This window comes from Watersipora subatra, chromosome 11 (assembly GCF_963576615.1).
Source record: "Watersipora subatra chromosome 11, tzWatSuba1.1, whole genome shotgun sequence".
Classification (NCBI taxonomy): Eukaryota; Metazoa; Bryozoa; class Gymnolaemata; order Cheilostomatida; family Watersiporidae; genus Watersipora; species Watersipora subatra.
This window is the reverse complement of record NC_088718.1, coordinates 39,891,270-39,919,029: the sequence shown is the minus strand read 5'-3', so window position 1 is coordinate 39,919,029 and position 27,760 is coordinate 39,891,270. Positions and strand designations below refer to the sequence as shown.

The 27,760-nt window shown below is 36.5% G+C and overlaps 1 protein-coding gene across 1 annotated transcript in view; it reads left to right on the top strand.

The window, feature by feature from the left end:
• Positions 1-27,760, top strand: part of LOC137408781 (unconventional myosin-VI-like) — a 70,381-nt gene that overhangs the window by 37,241 nt on the left and 5,380 nt on the right. The window contains exons 16-26 of the mRNA XM_068095364.1: positions 783-995; positions 1,811-2,035; positions 4,617-4,824; positions 9,636-9,726; positions 11,041-11,191; positions 11,710-11,927; positions 13,615-13,693; positions 13,915-14,063; positions 14,716-14,810; positions 20,966-21,097; positions 26,562-26,690. Coding sequence (XP_067951465.1) covers positions 783-995; positions 1,811-2,035; positions 4,617-4,824; positions 9,636-9,726; positions 11,041-11,191; positions 11,710-11,927; positions 13,615-13,693; positions 13,915-14,063; positions 14,716-14,810; positions 20,966-21,097; positions 26,562-26,690 — 1,690 coding nt within the window. The remainder of the gene's footprint in view (positions 1-782; positions 996-1,810; positions 2,036-4,616; positions 4,825-9,635; positions 9,727-11,040; positions 11,192-11,709; positions 11,928-13,614; positions 13,694-13,914; positions 14,064-14,715; positions 14,811-20,965; positions 21,098-26,561; positions 26,691-27,760) is intronic.

Genomic DNA, 27,760 nt, shown 5'->3' with positions numbered 1-27,760 from the left:
TTTTGTCTTATTACTTTCATTTGATCTAGGGTCCCTGATTACGGCAATTTTATGGTAAATTCCAGGAGCCCACATTTTCAAGGTCAATTTCAATCAATCTTGTAATTTTGTTTTACACAGCAAGGTTTATGTTGCAAAAAAGAAAATTGTATGTCTGGAATAAAGTAAAACAATAGAATATATTTACTATAATAAGAGCAGCATCAGTTTGTTTGTCTGTACGAAGTCAGAGTTAGAACTTAGGGTCAAATATTGCTTTCAACAAGACTCACTCATGACATTCAGCTTGATAGACCGACAGTGAAACACCTGCACCAATCAACTACCTTTGGGTATTTCCGAATAGTTGTGCAGTAACTTATATCAGTACTTGTTTCAGCAATACAGAATACTTGTGCACATAATTGTCATTTGGACTTTATCAGCACACCTGATGATCTCTCAGGGCACACGAGATTTCCAGGTTTTAGTACACGTATATGTAATAGAGATACCCTACATGCCATTCTCTCTTCAAAGTGTGGCAGCGGAGAAACCAATATTTTGAAGCTGCCTATAGGATTCTTATTATTCAAATTGAATCTGAGAACTTGCACCAAATTGGTGCTTGACATTGTATGAAATTTCTATGTGATACAAAGTAATAACGACATGAATTTTCTACGCTAACTCGAATTTATGTTATAGGTTTACATTATAGGAACATCTACTGGAAGGAGATTTGCAACCGTGTCAATAGATGGAAGGTACAACAATAATATCTGTTCATTTTATGATTGCAGGAGCAATTTCTCGAGAAGAACAACGATGCTTTACATCGGAACCTTGAGTCCCTCGTCAGCGAGAGTTCTAATGGACTCGTCAAGCGTCTGTATAGTCAACAATCTGGTAACAAGGCCGCATCCGGCAAATCGGCTGGCAAGTTGGTCTTTGACAGCGTTGGCAGCAAGTTCAGGTCACAGCTGACTGTTCTGCTGGAGAAGTTGAAAGCGACTGTGAGTATATTTGGTCTTTAGGTCATCATGTTGTATTCGTTGTAGCCCTAGTATGATGTATCTATAGTTATTTTTTATTATGTAGCTATGCCTGTGGGTAGATAATTCTATTTATAAATGATGTCAGTAGGTACGGGAGTTTCTCTTAAACGCAGAGATGACATTTATGTCTCTTCAGGTAAAATCTTGCCTGCATAGTAATTTAATAGATCTGTCTAGATAAAGGCCTTTTTGTATTGGCTTTTCCCTATCATACAATGTCCTGTCCGTATAGGGCCACTCCTAATAACTTGCCATGTTTATAAAGGCTTTTCCCTTGAATATAGAATCTATCTATCCGGTATATATGTATAACTTTGGCTCCGTGTTTTTGATTGTTTGTTCTCTACAGAAAGTAACTTCTAATTTGACAATATGTCTAAAAATTTGCAATCGGTGGTCTTTGATATTCTCCCAGGTTTTACGCTCAACAAATTGGTGAGTCTTCACCCTTAAGCTGCATAGAAATGTGTTAAGCCGCTTGGTTTTATTCTGTAAGTTGTTCCTCCTTGCTACTATTTGTTACTAATGATCTTATTCGCCTCCAGTCAAACATGAAGTTATGATCAGCTCAACAGACGTATTTAGTATCAATTAGTCGTGACACAAAGTCATTTCCTATATGTTGAAGTTTGAAGTTTCACGAAACTTTGCAGTTTAGCAAACTAGTACATTTGTATGCATTTCTTAAATTTTATGGTTTTGTGTAACTTGAATTTAATGAAATATTTTGATTACGGCTTTCTTATGCATGTAGAATTTGTTACTGGTTTTAGGGTACTAGCTTTATTCGGTGTATCAAGCCGAACAACATTATGGCCGACCACAAGTTTGAGGGATCAAATGTCTTATCGCAACTGCAATGTGCAGGCATGCACAGCGTGCTAGACCTCATGCAGAGTGGATTTCCCTCGCGGACATCCTTTAGCGATCTTTATAACATGTACAAAGGTTATCTTCCGCCAGCCCTCGCCCGGTTAGATCCAAGGTTATTCTGCAAAGTGAGTTACTGCTTATGATCTTGGCATTTGTAAACTTCTTTTGTCACCTTTTTACTTACAGTATTTTCTGCTACGCTAGATATCGAGTACATGTTCATACATCTGGAGTTCTGTATTGGAAACAGTTTTGAGCAAGACAAGAGCCAATTCACTGTACTTTGTAGCATTGATGACTCTGGTCATGCAAAGATGTTATAAATTTTAAATAAATGTTATAAATATGTTAAAATTTATGTTAAAGACTTAAATTTTGCAAATTTTATTAGCAAATCAAATATTTTGAAAAGGGGCGTGGTCAGCTTTGTTTCTTTTTGCAAATGCTTTCATTTATTTACTGCACAATATTTTCCACACTTCACAAGTTATTCAAGTCATGCAATTCTGTGGTTCTCATATTTTGCTTAATTGTTTGGATCAATTCATTAGTGAAATGGGTTGATCAGGAAAATAATCCACAATTGGAGCGGTAATAATTCTGCCATATTTGAGTTATGCAGAAACTAGATTTGGCATTGCTTCCATCGATCGTCTTCTTGTGCTATTGTGCCGAATAGGTATTTTTACTTTTGTTAATACGATTCTTTTAATTAATAAGAATATGTATACATATACCCTAGGACACTTATATTTCGCTAGTATTTAGTTTCGTGAGTAGCTCACAGAGTAAAATTTCGAAGCAACTTAATTTCGCAGCTCTGATGAGTGCGAAAATATAGTGATGTGAAAATAAATGCAGTGGAACAAACATAATTATATTCCTCAGGTTCGGTTCACCGATAAAAAAATTTCAATTTGCGACTAGTTTGTAATTGTGAACCGCAGGTAGAATGGTGTGGGCAAGGTCGATAATGCAATTTGATCGCTTGCTGCCATTTGTTTCTTGGACTATCAACAGGCCAGTTTTCACTGGGGCAGCTGGCCGGCTGAGCTGCCCCAACTTTTTGGGAATTTTTTACGGTAAGTACAGTCCAACTCGAAAAACTCGCCCTCAGATAAAATGTAACATTTCATCTCAAACACAAGGTCAACTCAAACGGATTTGTTTGGTCAGTTCCAACGCAATGATAAATTCCTTCAGATAACTCGACCTCAACATCCTTTATTCGAAAAGTTATTTGCCCAACGGCCATGGACGCGGTTTTTATCGCTGTAGAATGTCACTTCATTCCAAGCCATAGAGACAAACATCAACTTTTAGTAGTTCTTAGGAAACATTATTATCATCATCAGTGGAAAAATATTCTTGTTAACGACCTTTATAAAGGTTTGCAAAAGATTAAGTTTTATCAATCACCCGCTTGGCCGTGTCCCATCGAAAGCGTAAAAGCCTCCGAATGAACTTAAAATAAAATCCGCAAAATTGATCTTTGTTAAAACGCTCAAAAGGAAAAGATGTTTTTTTCTGAGCGTATTAACTGCGGTCATGTTTTGCCTATTTTAATTTAAAAACGTCTCGTCAGTCACATCACTTAAAACAAAACAAATCTCAAAAAATTACAAGTTATTGAAGAGGTGTCAGTGGTGAATCCAAACCTTTCCAGAGCCATGCTGCTTGTGTAGTACTGCGAGTGTCAGTGCATGTGTCTTATTTTCTTTCAACACACGGTGCTCACTGCATTGATTGATGTCCCCAGCAAACGATAACGCTAACTAATGCATGTGCATTGACATCAAATTCCTATCATTATAAATCATTCCTAATGGGAAAATAATCCTAAATAATTGCAAAATAATAACGTAATAAATTTTGACAGTCAAATTATTTTGTCGGTTTATATTTTAACGATGCTATAGTGGTCGTTAAAAACATTAAAATAATTTTCCTTATAAAATTCAATTATACAATATCAATGAACAAAGCTATTTAGTTTCGCTTTTTCGCTCGTTTGTTATGATAGTTTAGTTTCGCACATGAAACTTTCGCGAGAGGATGACACCGCGAAAACGCGAAAGTTAGATGCCGCGAATACATAAGTGTCCTAGGGTATGTTAGTTCAGTTCTAATGTCATTAGAAATGTGCAAACTGCCTATTTTTGCTTTACATTTATAGAAACAATTCTTTGAGAATTAGTAAAATTTGTAGTTGTCATAGTTGTACCATCATGCAGAAGACATTTCAAGGGAGACAAGTCTAAATTTGGTATTTAATAATCTAAATTGAGAAATTTACTACTATATAAAATGTATACTGGTTCATGTCTAATTTATGCCGGAAAACCTTTTAAAATACTTGTAGTGAAACTCTAATATTTAATAAAATTCTTATTGTATCTTCTATTCTATGAATTTTTTCCATTGATAAATTGTATCAGTTTTAATATATTTAACCATCATTTCATTTGTATTGCACTAAAGTATAAAATTCTCTGTAAGATAGTATTATGTTTCAGTTTTATAATATTGTCATTAGCATTCTTGGTCTCCATTGCAACTCAGAAACAATTATATGCTAGTAACTTGTCCCTGTCATCAGAAGTGTACTTTTATTTTGATCATGTGATCATGGTATTAAACAAAGAATCATATTTGAATTCTTTGCTTCTCTTGTTAGCTCTTAGCTGTAGTTTTTCGTGTTTCCAGGCGTTGTTTAAGGCGCTCGGGCTAGACGATAATGACTTCAAGTTTGGTATGACCAAAGTCTTCTTCAGAGCCGGAAAGTTTGCGGAGTTTGATCAGATCATGAAGTCCGACCCTGAAAATCTTGCAAAGCTTGTCGAGAAGGTCAAGGTCTGGCTGATTAGATCAAGGTTCAAGAAGGCGCAATACGGTGCTTGGTCAGTCATAAAATGTAAGCTTAACCTGTCTACACTAGTATTGTTAAAATCTTTGAACAAAAAAAATGGAAATGAAAAGATTTTTGCTATACAGACGGTTCCCAACCTACGAACGAGTTACGTTCCGAACGATTGTTCGTAAGGTGAATTTGTTCGTAAGTTGCTTCAGTGCTATATTTTGTATTATAATTTATGTTTAAGGCCTATATAAGTATATTGAAGATTTATATAAGTACTAGCTGCATTACCCGTCTACAGGAGCAGATTCACGGGCAGCATAAGGTTTATTGAGAGTTGTCTTTCATACGGTAAAACAACTCCAAATATGCAGTCACATCTCCCTCTTTCCCCTTTCTCCCTCTCTCCGTCTCTCCCCTCTCTTTCCCTCTCCCCTCTCTCTCCCTCCCTCTTTCTCTCCCTCTCTCTCCCCCTCTCCTCCTCGCTCTCCCTTTTTCCCCTCTCTCCGTTTCTCCCCTCTCTCTCTCCCTCCCTCTTTCTCCCTCTCTCTCTCTCCCCCCTCTCCTCCTCCCTCTCTCTCTCCTTCGCTCCCTCTTTCTCCTCTCTTCGTCTCTCCCTCTCTCCCCTCTCTCTCTCCCTCTTTCCCCTCTCTCCCTCTTTCCCCTCTCTCCGTCTCTCCTCTCCCTCCCTCTTCTCCCTCTTTCTCTCTCTCTCCCCTCTCCTCCTCGCTCTCCCTCTCTCTCTCTCTCCTTTTCTCCCTTTTTCCCTTCTCTCCCTCTCTCGGTCTCTCCCCTCTCTCCCTCTTCCCCCTCTCCCCCCCCCCTCTTTCTCTCTCTCTCCCTCTTTCTCTCCCTCTCTCTCTCCCCCCCCCCTCTCCTCCTCGCTCTCCCTTTCTCTCCCCTTCTCTCTCCCCTTCTCTCTCTCCCTCTCCTCCTCGCTCTCCCTCTCTCTTTCCCTCTCTCTCCCTCTCTCTCTCCCTCTCTCTCCCTTAGTTCAACGCAACACATGCGGATAGACAACATTTTTGGTTTTTCTGTCGGGCGTATGAAGAAACAGTTTTCGGCGTGTGCCTACTTTTGAGCAGGCGACGTATAGCTGGTCATGGCTGATGCAGGGTGACAGTAAGTCGATAGCAGCTGCTCTCTTTCTTTTCACAATAGCGTATCGCAACCCTCGGAGTACTCGTGAATGTTCTGTAATAGTAAGTTACAGTAGGCCTACTCGTAGCTGGAAAAAAATTAGTAACTCGGCTGCTGAAGGAAATGAACATGACCCACTATCACGAACAGCGGCAAATCCAACTTTATTAAGTAGTGGAGATGTGGCAATTCATAGACAATACAACATCGTATAAGAAACACTTACCTTTTTGATGTGGAAATTTAGTAGGTGAGAAATGCGTTTTTCCAGTGGCTCCAAGAAACAAACGTTTACGTGACCTTCTCGGTACACGTTGGCAGTAAATATTAATTGCATGTAAATAACTATTCGTTAATTTATTTTATTTAATGAATAGTACATTTGTATAACTGTATAGACACCTTTGTATAGGCCGCAGAACTCAGGAAAGGTGCTTTTAATACGGCAGAAAATTTGCCGTTTAAAAAGCGTGCTAACCGGGGATTTCGGTTAATGCGCTCGAGCGGTGAAAGAAAAACAACGGAATCGCCACACCTCTATATAAGCCATTTGGCTCAAATCGTCAGAGAAAAGTAGCGGCTAATAGTCCATATTACGAAATTACGATATTACCAAATTACGATATTTAGTATTCATATTAGTTCGGTTAGCTTCGTTCGACCGAATGGAAAAAGAAAGACCGCTCTATAATGTATTTACCGTTACTACACATATTAATTAAGTTTGCTTCGTACGATCGAATCGAAAAAAAAGACCGCCATATAATTTATTTATACTGCTCATATTTGGGAGTTATCGGTGACTCAATATATCGAGAAGACAACTCATACTATTAGCATATCAGTATTTATCGTCCATCCCTACGATGAATAGCAGGTTACGTATTATAATAGGGGCGTGTACTAACCGGAGATTCCCGTTAAATCGCCCTAGCGGTGAAAATAACCACAGAATAGACACGCACTTATGTAAAAGTAGCGGCTAATAGTCCGAAAAGTACGGTACTCTATAAAGCGGACAGACAGATAGATAGACAGACAACGATTGCCGTTTATATAGTAGATGTTTAAGGCTTGTATAAGTAACCTGTATTGGTTTGTACTGAAAAAAATATTTAATAAAATGGAGATAATACTTTGGTGGACGCCGGGCCATGACACTGCATTTCTTATTTATTTTATGTCTTGTCCTTTTTATTATATTGTTGTTTTAATCGTTATGCTATCACTTATCGTTGTTGTCTTATTTTTTGTATGTGTTGTCCGTTTATTATATCGTTGTTTCACTCGTTATGCTATTGTTATCCTAGCGGTCCTATTTATTCACCTTGTTAGCCGGTGTTCTTACAGTTTGCCGTTAGCCGGAACGGTTGATATTATTGTATATAAATGAGTGCGCTCATTTAGTTGAGCAGAGCAGATAGCCGTACGCTCCTCGGCTAGAAAATTTCCTTCGCTAATTAAAAGCTGAATGAAACTACACGCACTCTCTTCTTTTTATTTATTAGTAGAGATCGTGCCAAGTAAAGGCCGGCAAATCCCTTTACAATACATATGTAAAGTTCAAACAAAGTTCAAACAAATAATTCGAAAGTTATTCGAGTTACGAACAACGGTACATAAGTTCGTATGTACTGTTGTTCGTAACTCGAATGTTCCTAAGTAGGGAACCGTCTGTACGTGTTTTGTGAAACTTATTGGTATGTGCGGTCAGGTAAAGAGATAGCTATTAGAGAATATTCATGCATCTAAATTAAACTTTGTTTAATGAAATTTAATTTAGAAATGTAAAAGCTGTTTCATCCTGTGTACACTACTTTGTAGTGTGTAGCCATTCATAAATCAATTTACCATTTGGTTTACAAAACGAATTTTTTTAAAGAATCAGTCTGTTTACAAGTTGCTAGGAACAGCAGAGTGTTTGATCACTTGTGGGTGACCAAAATAGGCTTTATGCAGCAGAGAAATAATTCACCTTGTCAAGAAAAAAGAGATTTGTGATGATAATAATAGTTCCTTATGGCATGATACAATGAATCAAAAGGCCGAAGTGACAACATGTGTTGTCTGAACATAGAAACACAGCAGCCTAAGCTTATGTTGCCAGCCAACCAAAATGTCCTGTTCAGATCCGTCCGATACATTTATTGGTGTAGTTGGTGTCATGAGACTTTCGAACAGATATCACATTAATTTTATAAAAAGAAATTCGTTCATGCGCTAGTAGATCCTTAAGAGCTGGGTTACAGTCAATGTTGATATTATCTGCGAATTAAAGTTTTGCTCATTTTGGCCGATGGCGCCATTTTTTGACCTACTATTATAATCTACTCTTGCCAGTGTTTTAGCATTTCTACCGCCATCTCTTTTTGAAAGGTGCCAACTTTTAGAGGTGTTATTGCAAAATATTTCAATGGAAGTCTTAGTTTAATTACTTAGCTATACAATTCTATGTAAATTGTTTTTATATAATTCACAGTTTATCCACTAAACCATAGAGTTCTATGTAAATTGCTGTTCGAGATCTCGCAGTTTAGACCTTTAGCTATTCAATTTATGTTTGTTATAGCTCTATTTATTTGCTCTATGTGAAAAACCTGCTTGCTTAGGCATGGGCTTAAGTATTACATAGAAAAAATAGTGTTTTTTTGCCATTTTAAACAGTTATAAAAAGTTTGTTTAAACAATTATTGTTGAGCACTTGGGAACCTATAAAGTCATTGATAAGCTCGTTCTTCCGCAAAATAACCGTAAATTCATAAAATATCATTCTGAGTCACTCTAAAGATGAACTTCCTTGAGATTTTATTAAAAAGTATCGGTATTTTTCTCTCATATACGATTGTTTTTTATGTTTGAGGGGATCTGACTGCCAAGATGTTTCAAGATTAAAATTAAAAAACTTCATCGAAATATGTGTGAAATGACATTTCTAGTTCCTAGCATTGCGATAGTTTATATCGGCTATTGCATTCAAGTTGCAGTGTTATGCATCTCTATTCTGTCGGGTCTCTTGGCAACTATAGGGATCATAATCACACCTTTGCTTGATCTGAGTGTTTCAACCGGGATCAAGTTTTGTCAGTTTTAATCTTGAAACATCTTGGCAGTCAAATCACCCCAAGCATCAAAAAATATCTCAAATGATAGAAAAATGCTGATACTTTCTGATAAAACCAGCTACAATTTTATGTTAAGTCTTTTTCAATTAATTAAGGCGTCCCATCTGCAAAATGAGTGAATTTTATCAAGTTATCGTTTTGGGAAATTTTGTCTAAAGGAAATAAGAGTTGTTTCCTCTTTGGTGAAATTTCTGGTGTTATAGTATTCGCTTTCACTTTGCATCGTTTTAGTTTTAAAAGATACCTCTAAAAGATATGCCACCTCTGTTTGACCGGCACTATAGGGAAGGGTTGAAAAATAGCTGTGGCTTTTAAATAGGTTTTTTTTACAGTAATATTCGTTCTCACTTTGTTTTGCCTAAATTTTAAAAGATACATTTTTTGAATTAATTTACAGAAAGTTGCATAAAATTTGAGATGCATGAACAAAATCGGTAGTGGTATTCCTGCTTATTCCTGTCTCAGCAAAAGTTTATACCTGTAGTTTAATCATAGACTTAAACTCTTTGTTGCCTACAACCTATTTTCTTTAACATGTGTTGATTTCTCTCTTGTTGCATTATTCGTTGAAGGTTATATAATAAGTCGTAAGCTTTCTTATTGCAGTGAGGAAGAAGATAGAGTGGAGGTGTGAGATGCTAATCAGAGTACAGAAGACAGTCAAGATGTGGATAGCTAAGAAGAAGTTCAGACCCAAGTACGTTGATCTTTAGCACTTTGATGCTTAGTTTTGTGTACAAGCAGGTTCCCTGATCCTAGATTACAGTAAGAGGCATGTCTGTCTGTCCGTGCGAAGCCACTATTGTTGGTTGAAAAAAGGTTGCATCCTGTGGGATTCAAACTCACAACTTTGGGTGTAGTGAAATAATGCTTTAACGACTACACCAATTTACTGCCACGGATATATGGATCTTTTGAATTACTTTACATGCTGATCTCTCTTTGGGCAAATGAGACTGCCAGGGTACTGGTCATAACAATAAGTAAACATTTGGTTTCAAAATCAATTGTGTTAAAGGTGGTGCCGAACGATCTAGTTTCTGTAAACTAATTAGTCTTAGATATCTTTTGCTAGAGAATGTGTTGTGGAGATAACTCCTGATAATGGTCATTTTCTGTTAGTTGTAAAATGTATGTATAGTATGTATATACAGTCAAACATGGATAACTCAACACTCATGGGACCGAGTGAAAGTGTTCGAGTTTTCAGAGCGTTCAAGTTATCAGAGCACTGTCATGAGTCCATGTATTTATTAGTAGATACATGTACATATACAAACTATAATATAAATCAAAAGCATGAATGGCCTGTTTCAAATTAAATGCTTCTAATGTAAAGTTTAAAAAATTTTTATCAGAAGGTATAGAAATTTTTCTATCACTTGAGATTTGTTTGTTGTTTTCATGTGATGTGACTACCAGGACGTTTTCAAATTAAAATTGGCAAAACTTGATCACTGTTGAAATGCTCCGAAGAGAAGACATCTTTTTCTTTTGAGCGTTTTAACCAAGATCAATTTTGCCGATTTTTCTTGAAGTTTATTCGAAGGTTACCTTGCTTTTCCTAGCCTTCGTAGGACCATCGCTAAGCGGATGTTTTTTTTTAATTGAATTTCATTAAACCTTTAGAAAAGTCGTTGACGAAAATATTTTGCCGATGATGGTTATAACGATGCCTATGAACTACTAAAAGTTGGGGTTTATCTCTATGGCTTGGAATAAAGGGATATTCTAAAGCGATAGCAACCATCTCGGTAGCTGTTGGGCAAAAAACTGTTTGAGTTAACAAAGTTGAGGTCGAGTTATCTGAAGCAATTTATCATTGCGTGGGAATGGACCAAACAAAACCGTTCGAGTTAACCATGTGTTCGAGCTATCTGAGGGCGAGTTATCCATGTTTGACTGTATATAGTATGTAGGTATCTAGAAATGATCCTGTGTATGAATGAGCAGCTAGATAACAGTTGTATGCAAATTGAGTCTAAACATGTATGGCAGCGTTTATTCATAGGTACATGGGTATAAAGAAGGTGCGTACACTGCATACAGAGTTGGGCAAGATGGAGTCCATCATTGGAAAGCTAAAAAAGGGCAGAGATCCGGCTAAGGCCAAGTCATCACAGCTCACTAACCTGATCAACATGACAATGCAGAAGATCAAGGTGCTAACTTTCAGTCTTCTAAACATTGATTAGCACATTTTCTGCTCTGTTAATGCTTAGCATATGAACTAGTGATTCGGTGCTACTGAATGATACATTCCACAGTTTCCTTGAAATCAATTTAACATCATTGACCAAATATTAGCATGTCTTTATCAATGGTGTTTTCCATGTCATAACCATGTCCCTTTGGACATGGTTATGACATGGAAATCTGGTTGGTCATTATACCCGTTTATATTGTTGTATATTACGTTCATTAGCGAACTATCTTGGCACTCTTCAAGAGAAAATAGACTGAGTTTTAGTCAGGAAAGACAATCTTAATAGCTGATTCACTCGACATGTTACCACAAAAAATTCACCCAGTTTGCTGAAGTGCTTTGTATATTGCCATAGGCTTTGGTTTTAAGTAGTATGTTTCTGACAACTCGAACGATATCAAACCACTTTTATATGGTTTCAAATCTTTCACATGCATATATAAGTTTGCTATGACCTTGATGTGACCTTGACAGACGCAGTCACTGACCAGGCAGCAAATTGACACGGAATACACAGCACTGGTAGCGCAAGTGAATGGGCAATTGGCGTCTGTGTCCAAGATGGTTGAGGAGCAGCGCATCGAGGAGGAGCGGGAGAGACTAAGAAAAATAGAGGAGGAGATGGAGAAAGAGCGACTGAAGAAACTCGCGGAAGAGAAGGCGAGGCGCGAAGAAGAGGAGAGGAAGCAGCAGTGAGTAGCTCTGTTGTTGTAGTTGAAATTTATTGTTTAAACATGACAATGTGTTGCATAATGTAAACAATGATATACAGCCCCCCAAGGATAGGCGACGGCTATCATATGGGCGGGTTTAGTGATCGTTCTCTGTTAGGATTGTGCTAGCCTGGGTTTCAGAGCTAACACAACTCTCGCGGGGCGGTCGCGTTGCCTTGTTAGGTTTTGGAAAACACGACTAGTGTTATCGTTTCATTAGCTCATTCAGTCAGTAGACCCCGCGGTTCACAATAGCAAACCTTGAACTTCTACAATGTAGGAGATAATACCTAACCAAAATAATGGATCCATGCAAAATAAAACATTTCAAATTACCTACTTTTACTAATTTTAAAATTGGTAAAGGTCGTAGTATATGCTTAGAGTTGAATATATTTTACCCAAAATTACCCGAACAACGGCCGTTTTTTCCTAGTTTTTGATTGATGTTTTGCCACCCCTAATATAAAATGACAGTCTTTCATCGTTGTCACATTGTTTTACCTGGCCAATAGGATTGGACAGCAGGCAAGGCTGTGCAGTGTAGTTTTTATACTCAAAATCTAAATATAAAACCGACTTTGGGCTATTTTACGATTGTGACTATTAATATCACGAATGCTTGTGAATGGCAACTGGCTGATCATAACGGTGGCAATATTGGGATACTATATTTATTTGACAACAAAATGAATTCAACAGATCGGTAAAATAACCACTGTAGTTCATAATATTTGCAAATTTACAGGGGCCTATATTCAGCATATTTGTTTGTTCGGGTGCTGTGTTTGGGTTCATCCCAACAGAGACCGGGTCATTAAACCCGCCCATATGATGCCCGTCACCTATCCTTGGGGGGCTGTATATCATTGATGTAAAGGAAGCCTGAAAGATGGCTTTGTGTCACCACACCAATCTTAAAATAACTACACTGTGTTGGTCAAGATATATTTATTTGTATATAAGAAATGTAGTGATGCGCATACACAGAGAAGGCGCAAAGGTGCTCCGACTATTTTGTGTGAATCTTCCTTACATAAACAATCCTGGTTGAGTAAGCTCCGTTTTCCTTTACCGATCACCGGGCCCTTTGTTTTTCATTGCTTAGCCGAGTTGATCCCATTCGTTCCAGAGGCACGTGCTTGGACACAGGGCCGACTGGCTTTTACCACAATAATACAAACTTTTGGTAAAGAGGTGGCTCACCTGCAGTAAATTGGTTTTAAGTATTGCCTAGGACTGATGGCTTCACGTCAATAAGGGAAGTTTTTTACTTTTTGCCAAGCCACACAAATTTGACCAACTCTGAGTGAATGTCCACCGTGATTGATCAACTCTGTGTTACATGTCCACATCTGGTCAGACTTCTGCCAAATATAGCGTCGCAGCTGTTTTTCGTTGATATTTCGCAAAGATCACTAATCTTTCTATCCATTGTTACAGCTTGAAAATTTTGATAAAACCTGGTATTGGGTCGAAATTACACAAAAATATTATTGAAACATCATTCTGTATGGTTATTTGCCACTGTTAACACAAAAAAGATGTGTGCTGTCAGTTATCCCTCAAGGTGAAAGCAATGGGAAGCTGACTGGAGAAGATTTTTCGAGGTGACCTGACGCTGAACGTATGGTTGGTTCGTGAAGTTTGTCGCTTCATCTTGTAGGCGAATCCAGATGGAGCTTGTGAGGCGCGCGGAGGAAGAGAAGAGGAAGAAGCAAGAAGAAGAAGACAAAATCACCGCTGTGAGAACTTTTTTATGTTTTATTCAAATATACATAAGTTCATTCAGATTTCCTGAGAGTGAAATCTTCATTTTCACATCTTCACCAGATGTCAACATTGTTGTGTTGTCTTCCTTTATCTGAGATCTTTGGCAAGTTAAAGTTCTTATAATAAGGTACTCTAAATATTAGTCATGTGTCTGCCTTACCCAATGGTTCTGAGTCGTCTTCTTTTAATTTAGGCAAAGCTGGCCGCTCAGCTAGCAGCAGAATCAGAAGACAAGGAGCGGAGGCGCGAGGCTATTGAGCAGGAGAGAAGAGATAGGGAGCTGGCTCTCAGGCTTGCACAGGAAGATCAAGACCAAGTAGAAGATGTCTCACTTCCTGCCCCGTAAGAGCAGCATGAAAATTAATTAAGCACAGAATAAACAAAACTTTAGAAAGATGGGGTCGCTTTGAAAGATAAACTTACAAAATTTTAGTTGATTTTATTACAAAGTATAAGTATTTTTCTATCATCTGCAATGGTTTTTGATATTTGAGGTGATCTGGTTGCCAGGGTGTTTCAAGATTAAAATCAGAAAAACTCGATTGCGATTAAAACACTAAGATCAATCGAAAGAGCGATTATGACATTTATAGTTGTAAAGAAACTGGCATAATAGAGACGCATAATGCCGCAACTTGAATGCAATAGCTGATATCAACTATATCAGCCATAATCAGCTATAGCAATGATAGCAACGAGAGATGTCATTTCGCACATTTTTTTCTGAGCATTGTAACCTTGAGCCGGTTTTGGCGATTTCAATCTTGAAACATCCTGGCAGTCAGATAACCTTAAACATCAAAAATTACAAGTGATAGAAAAATACTGATATTTTCGGATAAAATCAACTAAAATTTTGTGCAAATTAATCTAGAATTTCATTTAACTAGGAAGAAAGTGTTCTCAGCATGCTGCTATTGTACTAATAGTGACAGAAATTCTATATCAGATAGCTTTGTGTGGTAGTTGCTTACTAGGGATACTTTACTTGTAGGTCGACAGGCGCAACTAAGAGACCCTCGATCAAGAAGCATGACTTGGCCAACTGGAAGTATGCAGACCTGAGGGACACCATCAACACTTCCTGCGGTAAGGTTCAGAGGTCCCTGAATAGTCGTATTTGATCTTCAAAGTCTTTTCCGCAGTACGAGTGTCCATTATACATACTAGTACCCTAGCAGTCTAGTGTACTAGTGTCCATTATACATACTAGTACCCTGGCAGTCTAGTGTACGAGTGTCCATTATACATACTAGTACCCTAGCAGTCTAGTGTAAGAGTGTCCATTATACATACGAGTACACTGGCAGTTTAGTGTATGAGTGTCCATTATTCATACTAGTACCCTGGCAGTCTAGTGTACGAGTGTCCATTATACATACGAGTACCCTGGCAGTCTAGTGTACAAGTGTGCATTATACATACTAGTACACTGGCAGTTTAGTATACGAGTGTCCATTATTCATTCTAGTACCCTGGCAGTCTAGTGTACGAGTGTCCATTATACATACTAGTACCCTGGCAGTCTAGTGTGCCATGAGCGATCGTCAGATGTAGTAACTAACTGCGCAATCATTCACAATCATGGAGGGCGAATGATTGGTTATTGGTTAGTGTGTTGGTCTAAGAAGCGGACGGTTGCGGTCGTAAATCCCATCTAATGCAACGTTTTTGCGCAACATCCAATCGTAGCTTCAGACGGACGGAAGGGCACGGCTCTGATTATAGTAAAAGTTTGGTATTTGCTTGGCATCCTCTTGGGCTGGAAGTTTCTCTCTGACCCAATTTTGATGTTTCTAATCATGGTTATGTTGACTAGGCACAGTGAGGATAGCTTGAGAATAGAATACAGTAGACGCTCCTATAACGTATTCCTCCTGTAATGTAAATTTCCGATAATGTAGAGAATTTATGTGAAGTTTTTGCTTCATACTAGGTAAATAATTCCATATAAGCTAGTGTCATGTCGCGCAATCGCTCAAATTCAATTTGAATGGTAATTTATCTCATCGCACTTGCGAGAGAAAAAATGACGTGCATATAGCGTTACATCTATTATATATACAACTTCCATCCATGACATTCTAGTTTGTTGTGACAGATTGACAAATGTGTCGACAAAACAGAGAATAGGTAGATGCACAATTGTTAAAAAATACTTAAAGGCAATAGATTGGTGCAGGTGTTACAGCGTCAGTCTACCAATCTGAATGTCACGAGTTTGAGTATCGTCAAATGTTATTTTTTATCCTAACTTTGACCCCTGGATACAGATAGACGACGGACAGGTAGGGCCGCTTTTTTATAGTAAAAATATTTTTTGTTCAGCTCTATTGTAGATGAATAAAATAGTTGACATTAGTTTTACTAGACACAATACACTTTGCTGTTTAGAAAAAATAAACAAATTGTTGTAAATGAATGTCGAAAATGTGTGTTCCCCATCAACTTATTGTCAAATTACTACAGTCATGGTCTATAAAACCAATGAAATTGATCAGAAAAAGTTAAAAAGCTGTCGATGCAAACCAGTAAAAAGTTACCTTGAGTCTAGTTTTTTCTTTGTTATGGCCAAAGTGGTGAGTTTGGAAAGATCGTGGAACGGATTAGGCCAATTACGTGTATTCTACTGTTTTTATAACGTAAAATCCCTATGATGTAAATGGGTCGCGGTCACAGAAACCATGGTTAAGTCGCAAATCACGAAGTTGAGTTATTCGACTTTAAAGTTGCACTAACTGAATTTATAATTTTGATAAGGATTTTTGTAACACGTGCTTCTGGACCAATCAAAGAGTGATCTTTCTGAATCTGAAGTCAGTTTAGATAATAAATGTCTTAAAACCTCGGAAAAAAAACCCTTAAAACCGTTGCTATGCTAAACAGGAAGTACTGAAAAATGGCGTCCGAAAAACGAAATCGTTTATTTTTTGCCGATTTGAAGGATAATTCTGACATTTTGGACACTTATAATGAGTACTTTGGTTTTCCAACTGATGTCAAAAGCAGTGTAAGTAAAGGGAATGACCATGATATATTCCTAACCATTCTTATAAGATTTTTACAATATTTAATTATAAGAATAGTTATTTGATTTTATAAGATTTCATTATAAAAAAATTATTCAATTTTGCAAGATCAAAGTATAGAGTGACCGATGATGTGCAATATGTTACTGTTACTATTTTTTAAACATTTTGTTGATCATACTATGGTTGTGCTCAATATCGCGGCACTGCCAAGCCGTTTTTAATATCTGCAAAATTAGGTAATACATTTTCTTATAGATATACAGCCATTTCTATGACAACCAGCCAAAATCTGTTTAGATTTTTAAATTCAGCATAATTTTTTGATATAGAGACAGAAATCTAGATAAATATCACAACCTCTTAATATTGGTTGCTATGACGTTTTGAAATGTAAACAAAGCTGTGCATCGGTTTTCGTTTCTCAGACTTTAACACCAGTTTTCTCGGAACTATGTTTTCGCATTGATGGTAAACATGCATTCAGTTTATTGACCATAAAATCTGATGTAATTAAGCTAGAATAAAAATTTATTTTGCAAAATAATTGTGAGAATTTTCTCCTTCTGTTAATGCAGATAACTCTAAATCTTATAATTCCGACTTAACCATGGTTTCTGTGATCATGACACAAATGTTTTTGGAACGGTTTATTTACGTTGTAGGAGCGCCTACTGTATGTACGTTTGCTGTCAGTCTTTTCAGTTCCAACTGCAAATGGTATAGCCATTTGTGGCAGAGCTCCATAAGGTTCTGCTGTTAGCTTTGCTTGACCACAGATTTGCTTCAGCACTTCATTTTGTGCTGTTTTGGTAACTTAAATAAGAGCGAAGTGCATCTTCGTTCTACCTTCCTTTCACAGAGCTTAGAATACAGCAGTCTGTATCTTAAAAATTTATGGCTGAACTGCCGGTGAATGCAGTAATCGTTGCTCTAACAAGAGCCGTGACTGTCCATCCAGAGCCACGGAGAGAGATTCAGTAGAAAATATTTCACTTTTTTACGATTTGAACTCACTACATTCCACTTTGCAGCCAGGCGTGTTAATACATAGGCAAATCGTTTACCTTCCATTATTGGGAAACAGTTGTGAATATGCTTATTCGCTATGCTTTATCGGCACTCCTGACGATCTCTCACTGCACACTAGACTGCCAGGGTACTAGTAGATATAATAATAAGCAAACCTTGTTTCAATGCACCCTTGACTAAACTAGCTTTTTTAAAAATTTTAACAAAAATAGACCAGGATGAGACAACACCAGAATTCTGATTTAACTTTGACTTTGTTTTCAAAAAAGGAACTTTCTGCAAGAAAAAAGATTTCTAAGTTGTACTCGAATTTATATACTTGGTATGTTGCAGTCACAGCTGTTTTCAATTAGTTAACTTTGGTTTGGAATCGCCTTCTCATGACTGAGTTTTGAAAAGCTGAAACTCTTATTCTCGTCAACTACTTTATTTGTATACTTGATGTTTATATGACGCAACAGCCATGGATTAGTTAATAAAAAATAGGGTTACATGTACTTACAAATAGTTCTTCAAAGGAATCACAACTCTTGTGTTGTTTGATACTCAGTAAATTTTATATACAAGTATATATACATATACATTTATTAGGATGTCCGTAAACATTTTTGTAGGAAAAATGTTTTACATAATTATGGTGCCAAAAAATATATAAAGAAACAAGTGGTATTGCCATGTGGTGTCATTGACTCAATAACAAAACTTTATACGGGTAATACTTGAAATTACTAGGCCTTATGCATACAATATATCTCTTTTGACAAAAGATTAAAAGATTTAGCAATACAATTGTTGAGTGCTTCTTTTAGTAAGTACAATATAAAATCATCACATTGCTGATATTTGGTGCTAGAGAATTGAAACATATCAGTGATGTATGAGAGAGTTACACTATTCAGTATTTTGAATACAGTAGATTGAGTGAATCCTAATAAATTGAGTATTTTGAATGTTAGTAAAATAAGTTAACATAACGGGTAGTGAAAGAGTATGCGCTGTTCTAAACAAAAACTCTCGAGTCTGACATAGAATTGTGTTACTGTTTCTAGCTAATCTCCATACTGATCGTGACAGATCCGAGTTCAGCTTCTATGTGTAATAGTGCCCTGGTAGTGCATTCGACTTGTTGGCAATACAGTCTACAGCTATATATTGAAGGTCTCTAAACAGCAGTATAGTTTGTTATCTTCAGTGAATTTTGATGGCCTGGTGTTAGTAAAATGTGATGATTCGTTGAATGAAGTAAATCATGGAAATGCTCGAGTTTCCTATGAATAGGATTTTTTCTATTAACTCAATGAATTATATTAGTTAACAATAACTTTGTATAAAAATACATTATTGAAAAGTGTTGATATAATAAAAAGAAAGGACTAACACTTTAGAGTTGATTTATTTGACATTATTATTATTTGATTTATTTCTTACTTGTGTTGCCCTCTTTGTGACACTCATAAATCCTGCAGATATATTTTATTACATGGTTCAGAGGACTGTTTTTAGAAATTTTTAAAAGTTGAAGTTTATAAGAACATCCTGACAAAATCAAAAACCATAGCAGCAGTATTTGAACGGGAATACTAATTGATGGTATAGATGTGTTTGAGATTTTCCGAAACAGATTAACATGGATGGTCATACAGTGCGTCTGCAGGTTGCAAATTGCATTTGATATGTTTTAATGGAGTTTTTTGGTTTGTTAAGCTACACACAGCACATCCATCATGTCAGCTGAGTCCGATAATATGTTAGCCACGCCCCTCATTTATCCCTGACATTCTACATAATCACTAGGCAGGTTTGCTGAACAGTGTATGTCAAGGCCCCCAGTTGTCTTGCCAGATTACCTTAATCAACGCAAATTTATTCATTCCTGTAAGCTGGTACTTTGGTTCTACAAGGAGCGCTAGTCTGACCTATATTTGGACTTGTAATAGCGGTAATAATAGGCCATATATAGATCATACATAAGACTGGTATGAGAAGTAGCTACACTGGAGTATAAATATCTATTTAATGTCACAAGTCAGATGTGCACTCAGAATTGTCACTAAGCTGTCTCCATCTCCAGTGGATGGAGTTGGTCTAGTATTTATCGCAATGCAAAAGTTGTCTGAAAGGCTAATATTTTGAGGAAAGCTATTGAAAAGATGAATTTGGTATTTGGAATACTGTTTGCGTTGTCAAAAATCGTCAATAACAAAATACTTTGTGCATCACATTGAATTACTATACGTTTAGTTAAAATGGAAACTGAGCGTTTGATCCTTTCTTAACCGGAGAATTTCATTAGAATATTAAATGGAGTTTGTGCGGATATCACTCAAGTATGATGACAAACTTAGAATTTTAAGAATCATTTAAACTTTAATCATTCAGTTAACTTAATAAGCTAATATCGTGTAAGAATACGTATGGAAGAGAGATTAGCGTTCACCACGCTGATCAGCCGGCCTATTTTGCCTGCTCATGAGCTTTCTTGCATTGTATTAATGCATTTATGCACGCTGGACTCAGGCTTTTTCTAAAGACTAGAAGTTGTCCTCTCTTGGCTCGATGCTCTATTGCTGTGATTACGTGTTGGAGCAATCTCTTGAAAATAAAGTATGATGTCTTCATAGCTTACTGCAAATAGAGGCTTACATGTTTTTATTTAAGATCAATGTTACACAAACATTAGCTCTGTGGTTTTAGCTGAACATGTCTGAATACAGCAGCAAGGTAACCTCAATGCCTGCCCTGTGTATAACTTACTAAGGTTAGTTGCTTTAAGGTTTTTAAGGCTTGTTAAAGCTTGGATGTTTAATAGAGCTTTTTAAGGTCAAGTTTGAGATCAATATTAAGTTGATATTTGTAAAAAACAATTTTAAGCTGCTACATTAAAATACGAACAACAGAAATCGTGAATATCATTAACCAATTGAATCAAGCATCGAGTGAACTTAGCTAGCAGCAGTAGATACAAGACTTTCACATATTGGCACTCAGCAGCCACCTGCTATTGCTTATCGATTTGACCTCATTTCTGAGAATAGCGTACTTAATCCTTAGTTCTAACCTGGATAGATCACTAGCCAACCTAAAATGTAAGAGCGTAGAACACAAAACTTTGAGGTAATTTCTTTTGTTCAACTGTTCATCGACATTTTAAGGTTATTATATCATAAATTTGGTTTTTTGAAGATATGGAGTTGCTGGATGCATGTCGTGAAGAGTTTCATAGACGGCTCAAGGTCTACCATACCTGGAAAACAAAGAACAGAAAACAGGGTGGAGAGGTTGAACAGAGAGCCCCTAAGGATGTTGTCGATGCAGGTAAAATGTTATTAGTGATTATCTATATGGTATTGAAAACTCCAAAATATCTTGTTTTACGATTCAGCTTTTACCATTTGATTAAAAATGTTCGCATGTAGTTCTGTTAAAAGAATCTAGCAAATTGGATATTGATGCCTCAGTTAAAAAGGTGTGAATGTCTTCCCGATTCTAAAACAAAATACAGAGCTTTGGGTTTAAACAATGGTCTGTTAAGGCTTTAATCCAAAGTATCAGGTCAACCACTGCTGTACCTTTTACAGCTAGTCATTTCTATATCGGCTAATTAGATCTTCAAAAGCAAGATCTTCAATTTTTGAAAGTTTTGTGTAGAAATATATAGGAGTTGTCAACCCCTGTTATTTTTTATTTGGTTACTACCATCATCCCGATATTACTTTAAATGTTGTAATCGTTAATTTTATATAAGCCATAAAATTAGGACCCGAGGAGGCCTGTGCGAGGTATGTGAGCACTACCTTTGTGTCACCTTGGCCTATTCATGCATTATGACCTTCAAACATCAAAGAGTCAGACAATTTCTAACTATGGTATTGACCAGCATGAGTATTTGTGAAAAATTTTGTCGCATTTTATATATTTTAAAACATAAATATTTCCTGAAGATTTTTTAACCATTCCCAATAATTTGCTTATGAATTACCATCAACATTAATTAGGCTCGCATTAAAGATTAGCAAGAAACAACGGTACCTGCGCTTTTTACACCTGGTTAGACGTGTTTTCTCATTCCCATAGCGAGTGTACAATGGGTACACATTTGGCGTTCATATTCCAATTGTGCATCCCTCACAATCGCAGGAGGATCGCGGTGGATGCCTGATTAACAACTCAAGAGGTTTGTTGATCAATTCAAGATTAACAGTTTAATTATTATTGGTTAATTAAGATTTAATTAACCAATCAAGATTAACAACTCAAGAGGTTTATAAACAGTTTTTTATGTTTTTAGCCTATCATAACCACATGCTTACATTACAATAAACGCAATCGATATATACTAGAAATGTTTTTAGTGGATTCGCTCACAGGTCCTCAATAAATTAATAGAGTTGCACATCATTGAAAACAGTATATAAAAGATAACTTCAGAAAATGCCTTTTGCATATCCCATTCAACGATAAATATTTCCTTATAGTTTATCATACGTACCACCTTAGGGTACAGTTGATGTTGCCTTAGTATCTGTCTAACCATTTGTAGTAGCCCAAGCATAGGCTTCTCTGGGTGTAGCGAAATTATTCTTGTTATTAAAAGACATATGCAGCTTTTCGACGCCGTTTCTATAGACATTCTCAGCCCTTTGATGTTCACAGAGGTCACAGTACAAGAATATTGACGTTGGCAGTAAGGTTTCTTTACAAAACTTTTGCGTATTTCATGCAAAATGGCTCTTCCTTTTGTAATGGCCACCGTTTGTTAATTACTGTTTTCAGCAAGTCGACGCAGAGGTTGTTTAGTGTCATCGCTGTGATTACCTGAATATACTCGAGAAGGATTGCGGGCCGGTACTCAGAACCCACATTTTACCGGCAATAAGTAATTTTTGATAGGATTATAGGAGGCTTTAATCCGTGGAGACAGCTCCGGAGCTTTGCTCATCATAGCACCATTATTTAGTTACTATTGTATTTGATGTGTTTTTGGATGGTATAAAGTTAGATTTGTGGGACATGGCAGGAATGCCTCCGTACACTTTTTGCTCTAGGCTAGCCGATAAGCCAAAGCATTTATCTTGTCATGATGTTAATCCGGGCTCCGATGATGTTAAGACACTTGAAAAAGCTTGCTGGGAAATCGTTATCGCGATTAGCTCATTTCTCAAAGCTTATTGCCCTTACACACTCATCGTACATGTGTAAACAGCGCATGCCAAATTAGGGAAGGCTTTGCTTAGTATATTATAGTTCTGCTATACTATTATATACTATAGTTTGTATACTATTATAGTGCTGTAGTGTTCAAATTCTCAAACTGCATGTTTTTGAGGTTTCTAAATTTTTCATAGTCATACTCTCTAGTTTTGTTTAGTTTTCTTTGTTTGACTTTAATTTATAACCAGCTTATGATTCAAAAGAGCAAAATTTTAAAACACAAGTTTAGTTTATGAAACAATAAGGCCGTTATTTTTATTCCAAATTATGATTCAGCACCCTAAAATAGGGTTTGTATCTGTTTTTGTGAGCAACGTTACAATCTCAAAACAGTTGCAGAATTTCAAGTTTAAGCAGGAAACGATGGGTTGTGTGCTCATGATAATCGGCAGCAATCTGTTTATGCTAAACTGGAGGGAGTTATCATAGTCGATTGGCCACAATTTTTTTAAAGACTCGTCTCACTTTTCTTTTATTTATTTTGTCGTATTGCAGTTTTTATTCATAAACATTTTCAGTCAATAGTAGCTAGTATTTAAAAGGAATTATTTTATTTTATTGTTGTTGGTTATCTGCAAAGGCAACAATTTGTTAAAACAAATATGGTATGAGAATTTTAAAAGCTTTACACAGTAAAAATCTTTTTACATGTTCATTTATAGTAAAACCAATTTTAGCTTTATCATTTTCTGTCCGCCCTTTTTTTGATGGTGCATCTTCACTGCTGCACTGACATTTTTAAATACTGCTGTCCATGCAGTATATCATATTGGCATAATTATAGCGAAAAAATTGCCGAATCAACTATTTTTATGTTTTTAGAGCAGCTAAAATTGAGAGATTTTGTTTGCGCCATGTTGGTGATACTTGAACAAGTTTGCTAAAAGCAAAACATATATTCAAGTAATATTAAACCTTGCTGAATTGCGTGCTATTTTGACAGCGATATAATATGGCATCTACTATTAGTAGCTTTGACTAATAGTAAAAATTCCTTAGCTATGGTTTCCCGGAAAATTGGGTATGATAAATATGTACCCATAATTGTATTTGTAATAAGGTTTTTTCTGATAGTAATTAGGCCATCTTAAACAAATCTTCAGGTAAAAGGAAATGGTTGTCCATACCAAGTTACCATACCATAGTTAGGTAGTTGGCTGGCTACAAACTCGTAACAATACTAATTCGCTTTTGTCATTTGCCTGTACTACTCATCGAACACGACCATGCCGAATGATTATAGATTGTTTCATGAAGAGATTACTTCTGATTAGCATTAAATTTTCATGTTTAAAAGAGTTTTGCATGATATGTAAGCTTTGCTGCTGTTACAATTTAAAAAAATTGCATATCACAAATTATCACACCATTTTATATAACATTCTGTTCATTGCGATTTTCTGCAAAGCTTTGCAAAAGCTGTCCTTTGAATGCAGACTAGATTTCTATCATTTTAGAGTTATTTTTTAACTACAGGCATTCCAGTAAGACGAACTGCATTGGGTAAAATGTTTGCTACTAAAAGCTCATTGTGCGTCTTGTTTATTACACTTTTTTGTGCTGTTTTGTATGACAGTGTTAAGGATTACCGTTTCCATCATGCCTTTCCTTTTTTATGGAAAATTTGTGCTGATGAAATCAACATATCTTGTAACACTAAATCCATTTCTTTGTTTAGTTATAACTATTTTAAAATATTGCTAGAGAACCAAGTGCAGGAGCATTCATAATATCACCATCTCTATAGGAAAAACTTTGTAACATTCATATTGGGTGACATACTGCGGGGATCTCTATAAGAACAACTTTTTAACATCTATATCGGGTGACTTACTGTGTAGATCTCTATAAGAACAACTTTGTACATGTATATTGGGTGACATACTGTGTGGATTTCTATAAGAATAACTTTGTACATCTATATTGGGTGACATATTGTGTGGATCTCTATAAGAATAACTTTGTACATCTATATTGGGTAACGTACTGCGTGGATCGCTATAAGAATAGCCATGAAATTGGAGAAAGTAAATCTTAGTTGGGGCTCCTTGGCAACCTCTGCTAAATTTTGAGGATCTTTTAAGATTCCGGTTGACAAACTCCATACCAGAGCCAAAACCCTTTTATATAATCCTTCCGTGTACATTGGCACAGCTTTAATCAGATGCATTGTGCAACTGTCATGCCTAGTTAGTTAATATTGGGGAGTTGGGTGATGTTACATGTATATTGATTAATATAAAGTCGATCATATGATAGTAACTGGTGTGATGGTTCAACTTGAAAAAAAAGTTAGAAATTTGAATAGCAAATGTTTACTCATGATATAACATTGTAAATGAACATAATGTACCTCTATACATCATTTTCTCTCCATCGTGCAGCAAGATAGAAATACGATATTTTAAAGGCCAACTATAAGACTCTTGTTATTCAAATCAAATTTGAGAACTTGCATCAACTTTACGCTTTTGTTAAATGGAGTTTCTGTACATAAAATATTTACATAAATATTTACATAAATATTTTATGTTAAGTTGAATTTATGTTATACAAGGTTTACATTATATGTCTATTGTACTAGGACTGTTTTAATTGTTTACGAGGTAATATTTGACAAGTTAACTAACTTCTTTCCTCGTTCTGCTAATTTTGGCTCCTTGGCTAGTAAATTTAGTGGAGAGATTTTTTAAAATAGAGTTAGTTGTCACCTGTAGAAGTCGTGTTGAAAATCGTTTTTATATCAACTCATTTAGGTAACTGGTAATTTTGTCACATCGCATTGGAAACTTGGTCTTTCAAAACATTGATGCCTCATCTTGTAGCTACAAGCAGGACCCCTGATCCTAGACTATATTAATACCTTTCCATCAACTGTGAAGGAACTCTAGAAGGGCACAAGTTTTTTGAACTAAATACCATATTTAAGCTCCAAGTTTGTAGAACTCAATGCAAAGAACAGAAATAAAATAGAGTAAATCGATTTTTTTCACATTCTTCCAACGAAATTATGTTGTAGAAGTAACTGGAAAAACATAGTGGCTGCAGTACACCGAGTCTGATAGACTGAGTAATTGTTATGAACAGAAAAACAAGTGGTTTTAGTGTAAAGCTATTGGTAGAAAGGGAGAAAAGACTTTTAGCTTTGTCTAGTTTTTATCCTTCGTTACCAAAAATCTCAATCAGCATGTCATTAGAAACTAATGCTCTGTCAAGAGCCACTTTTTTTTCTCGGTTACTTAGAAGTTCCCACGGTATTTCGACAATATCTCAAAAACTAATAATCCAATCGACTTGAAACTTTGGAATTATACTGAATATATTTGCAGAAAAACAACCGAAACTGTGCAGCAAAGTTTACCCAGGTGTAGGATCAGGTGGGAAAACAACTCCCCGAATTATATCGGCGCCAGGCTTTAATGTGTTAAAAGATATTTGCAGTTGTTTATGTGTGTTTTTCTGCTAGACCTGACAATTGCTCTAGTTTTAAGTTTAGGCCAGTTTTTTTATCATTGCCCATGTGATACGAAAGCAGGATAGAAGATTGACGCCTAACCATTTGTCATAGGAGAGGCAGCAATACACATGGGGATGGCAGTGCCAGCTGGTGGCAGCTCTGAGGCCGAGCAGCGATATTTCAGGATTCCTTTTGTCAGACCATGTGACCAGAACAGGACAGGGGAATACGAGCGGAAGGGTGAGACAACTTACTCAGGCGTGTCACGTGAAAGATATTCGTGTCTTTAGGTTTTAGTCTGATTCCTTGTTGATTGAAAATGGATGGATGACACTGATGACTATTGGTGACAGGTGTGCACCGCTGTCAATCTATATATATATATATATAAATCTAAAAGTTTGTCGTCATCGTTCGTCGTCTGTCCAGCTAGAGCGGTCAAAATCTAGCAATGAAAAATCTGTGTCGCAGAAGATTTGATCTCAATGCGACAAGCTAACTCATTAAGCTACACGGGATGCAACGGAATCATATGGCGATATGAGTCATTATCCGGGTTAAAATGTGCATAGCAACTCTGCGTTCCGCGCAACGTCACAAAAGCTTGCTCTCATGTTTCTTATAAGTAAGTTTAGCAATATAGCTATTAGCTTAAATTAGTCAATGGCAACTACATTACTACATTACCTGCCAGTGTTTATGAGCTGTTTTTAGTACCCTTGCAACGCGGGGCATTCGGCTAGTCTACTGTATATAAATCTCAGTGTTTGTCATTCGTCTGTCCGGTTATAGCGATAAAGTTTTAGCGATGCAAAATCACTTTCAAACTGGATTTGAATTTGTGTCATTCAAATCGCTAGTCTCTTAACAAGTGCTTGCCCATAACAACAAGGCTAAACATTCTTAGCACAATCATCGCTTTTACCAAATAATGTAATGTATATCCTTTTCGCGATTTTCCATGCTAAATATGTACTTTTTATTATCGATTATACAGCGTGCCATCGGGTTACGATGCTCCTGTTATACGATTTTTCACCTTACGATGTGAAACACGATGTACTTTCGTCCTCCCCATACGAGGAGATAATTTATTTTGACATACAATATCAACAAAAATTTCTCTTGAAATTAAAATGTGGCAGTCAGTGTGCTGATTATGTCGAAATAACGAAGATGCTGAAATGCTATCTGCTAAAATCCCTTTCACACTGCCTCAAAGAGATGCGATTCACATTTGCTCTCTATCTCAGTTCAGCATTATTCGCTATAAGTTGTAGTGAAAACAGAACCAACCACAGATAGGTGAT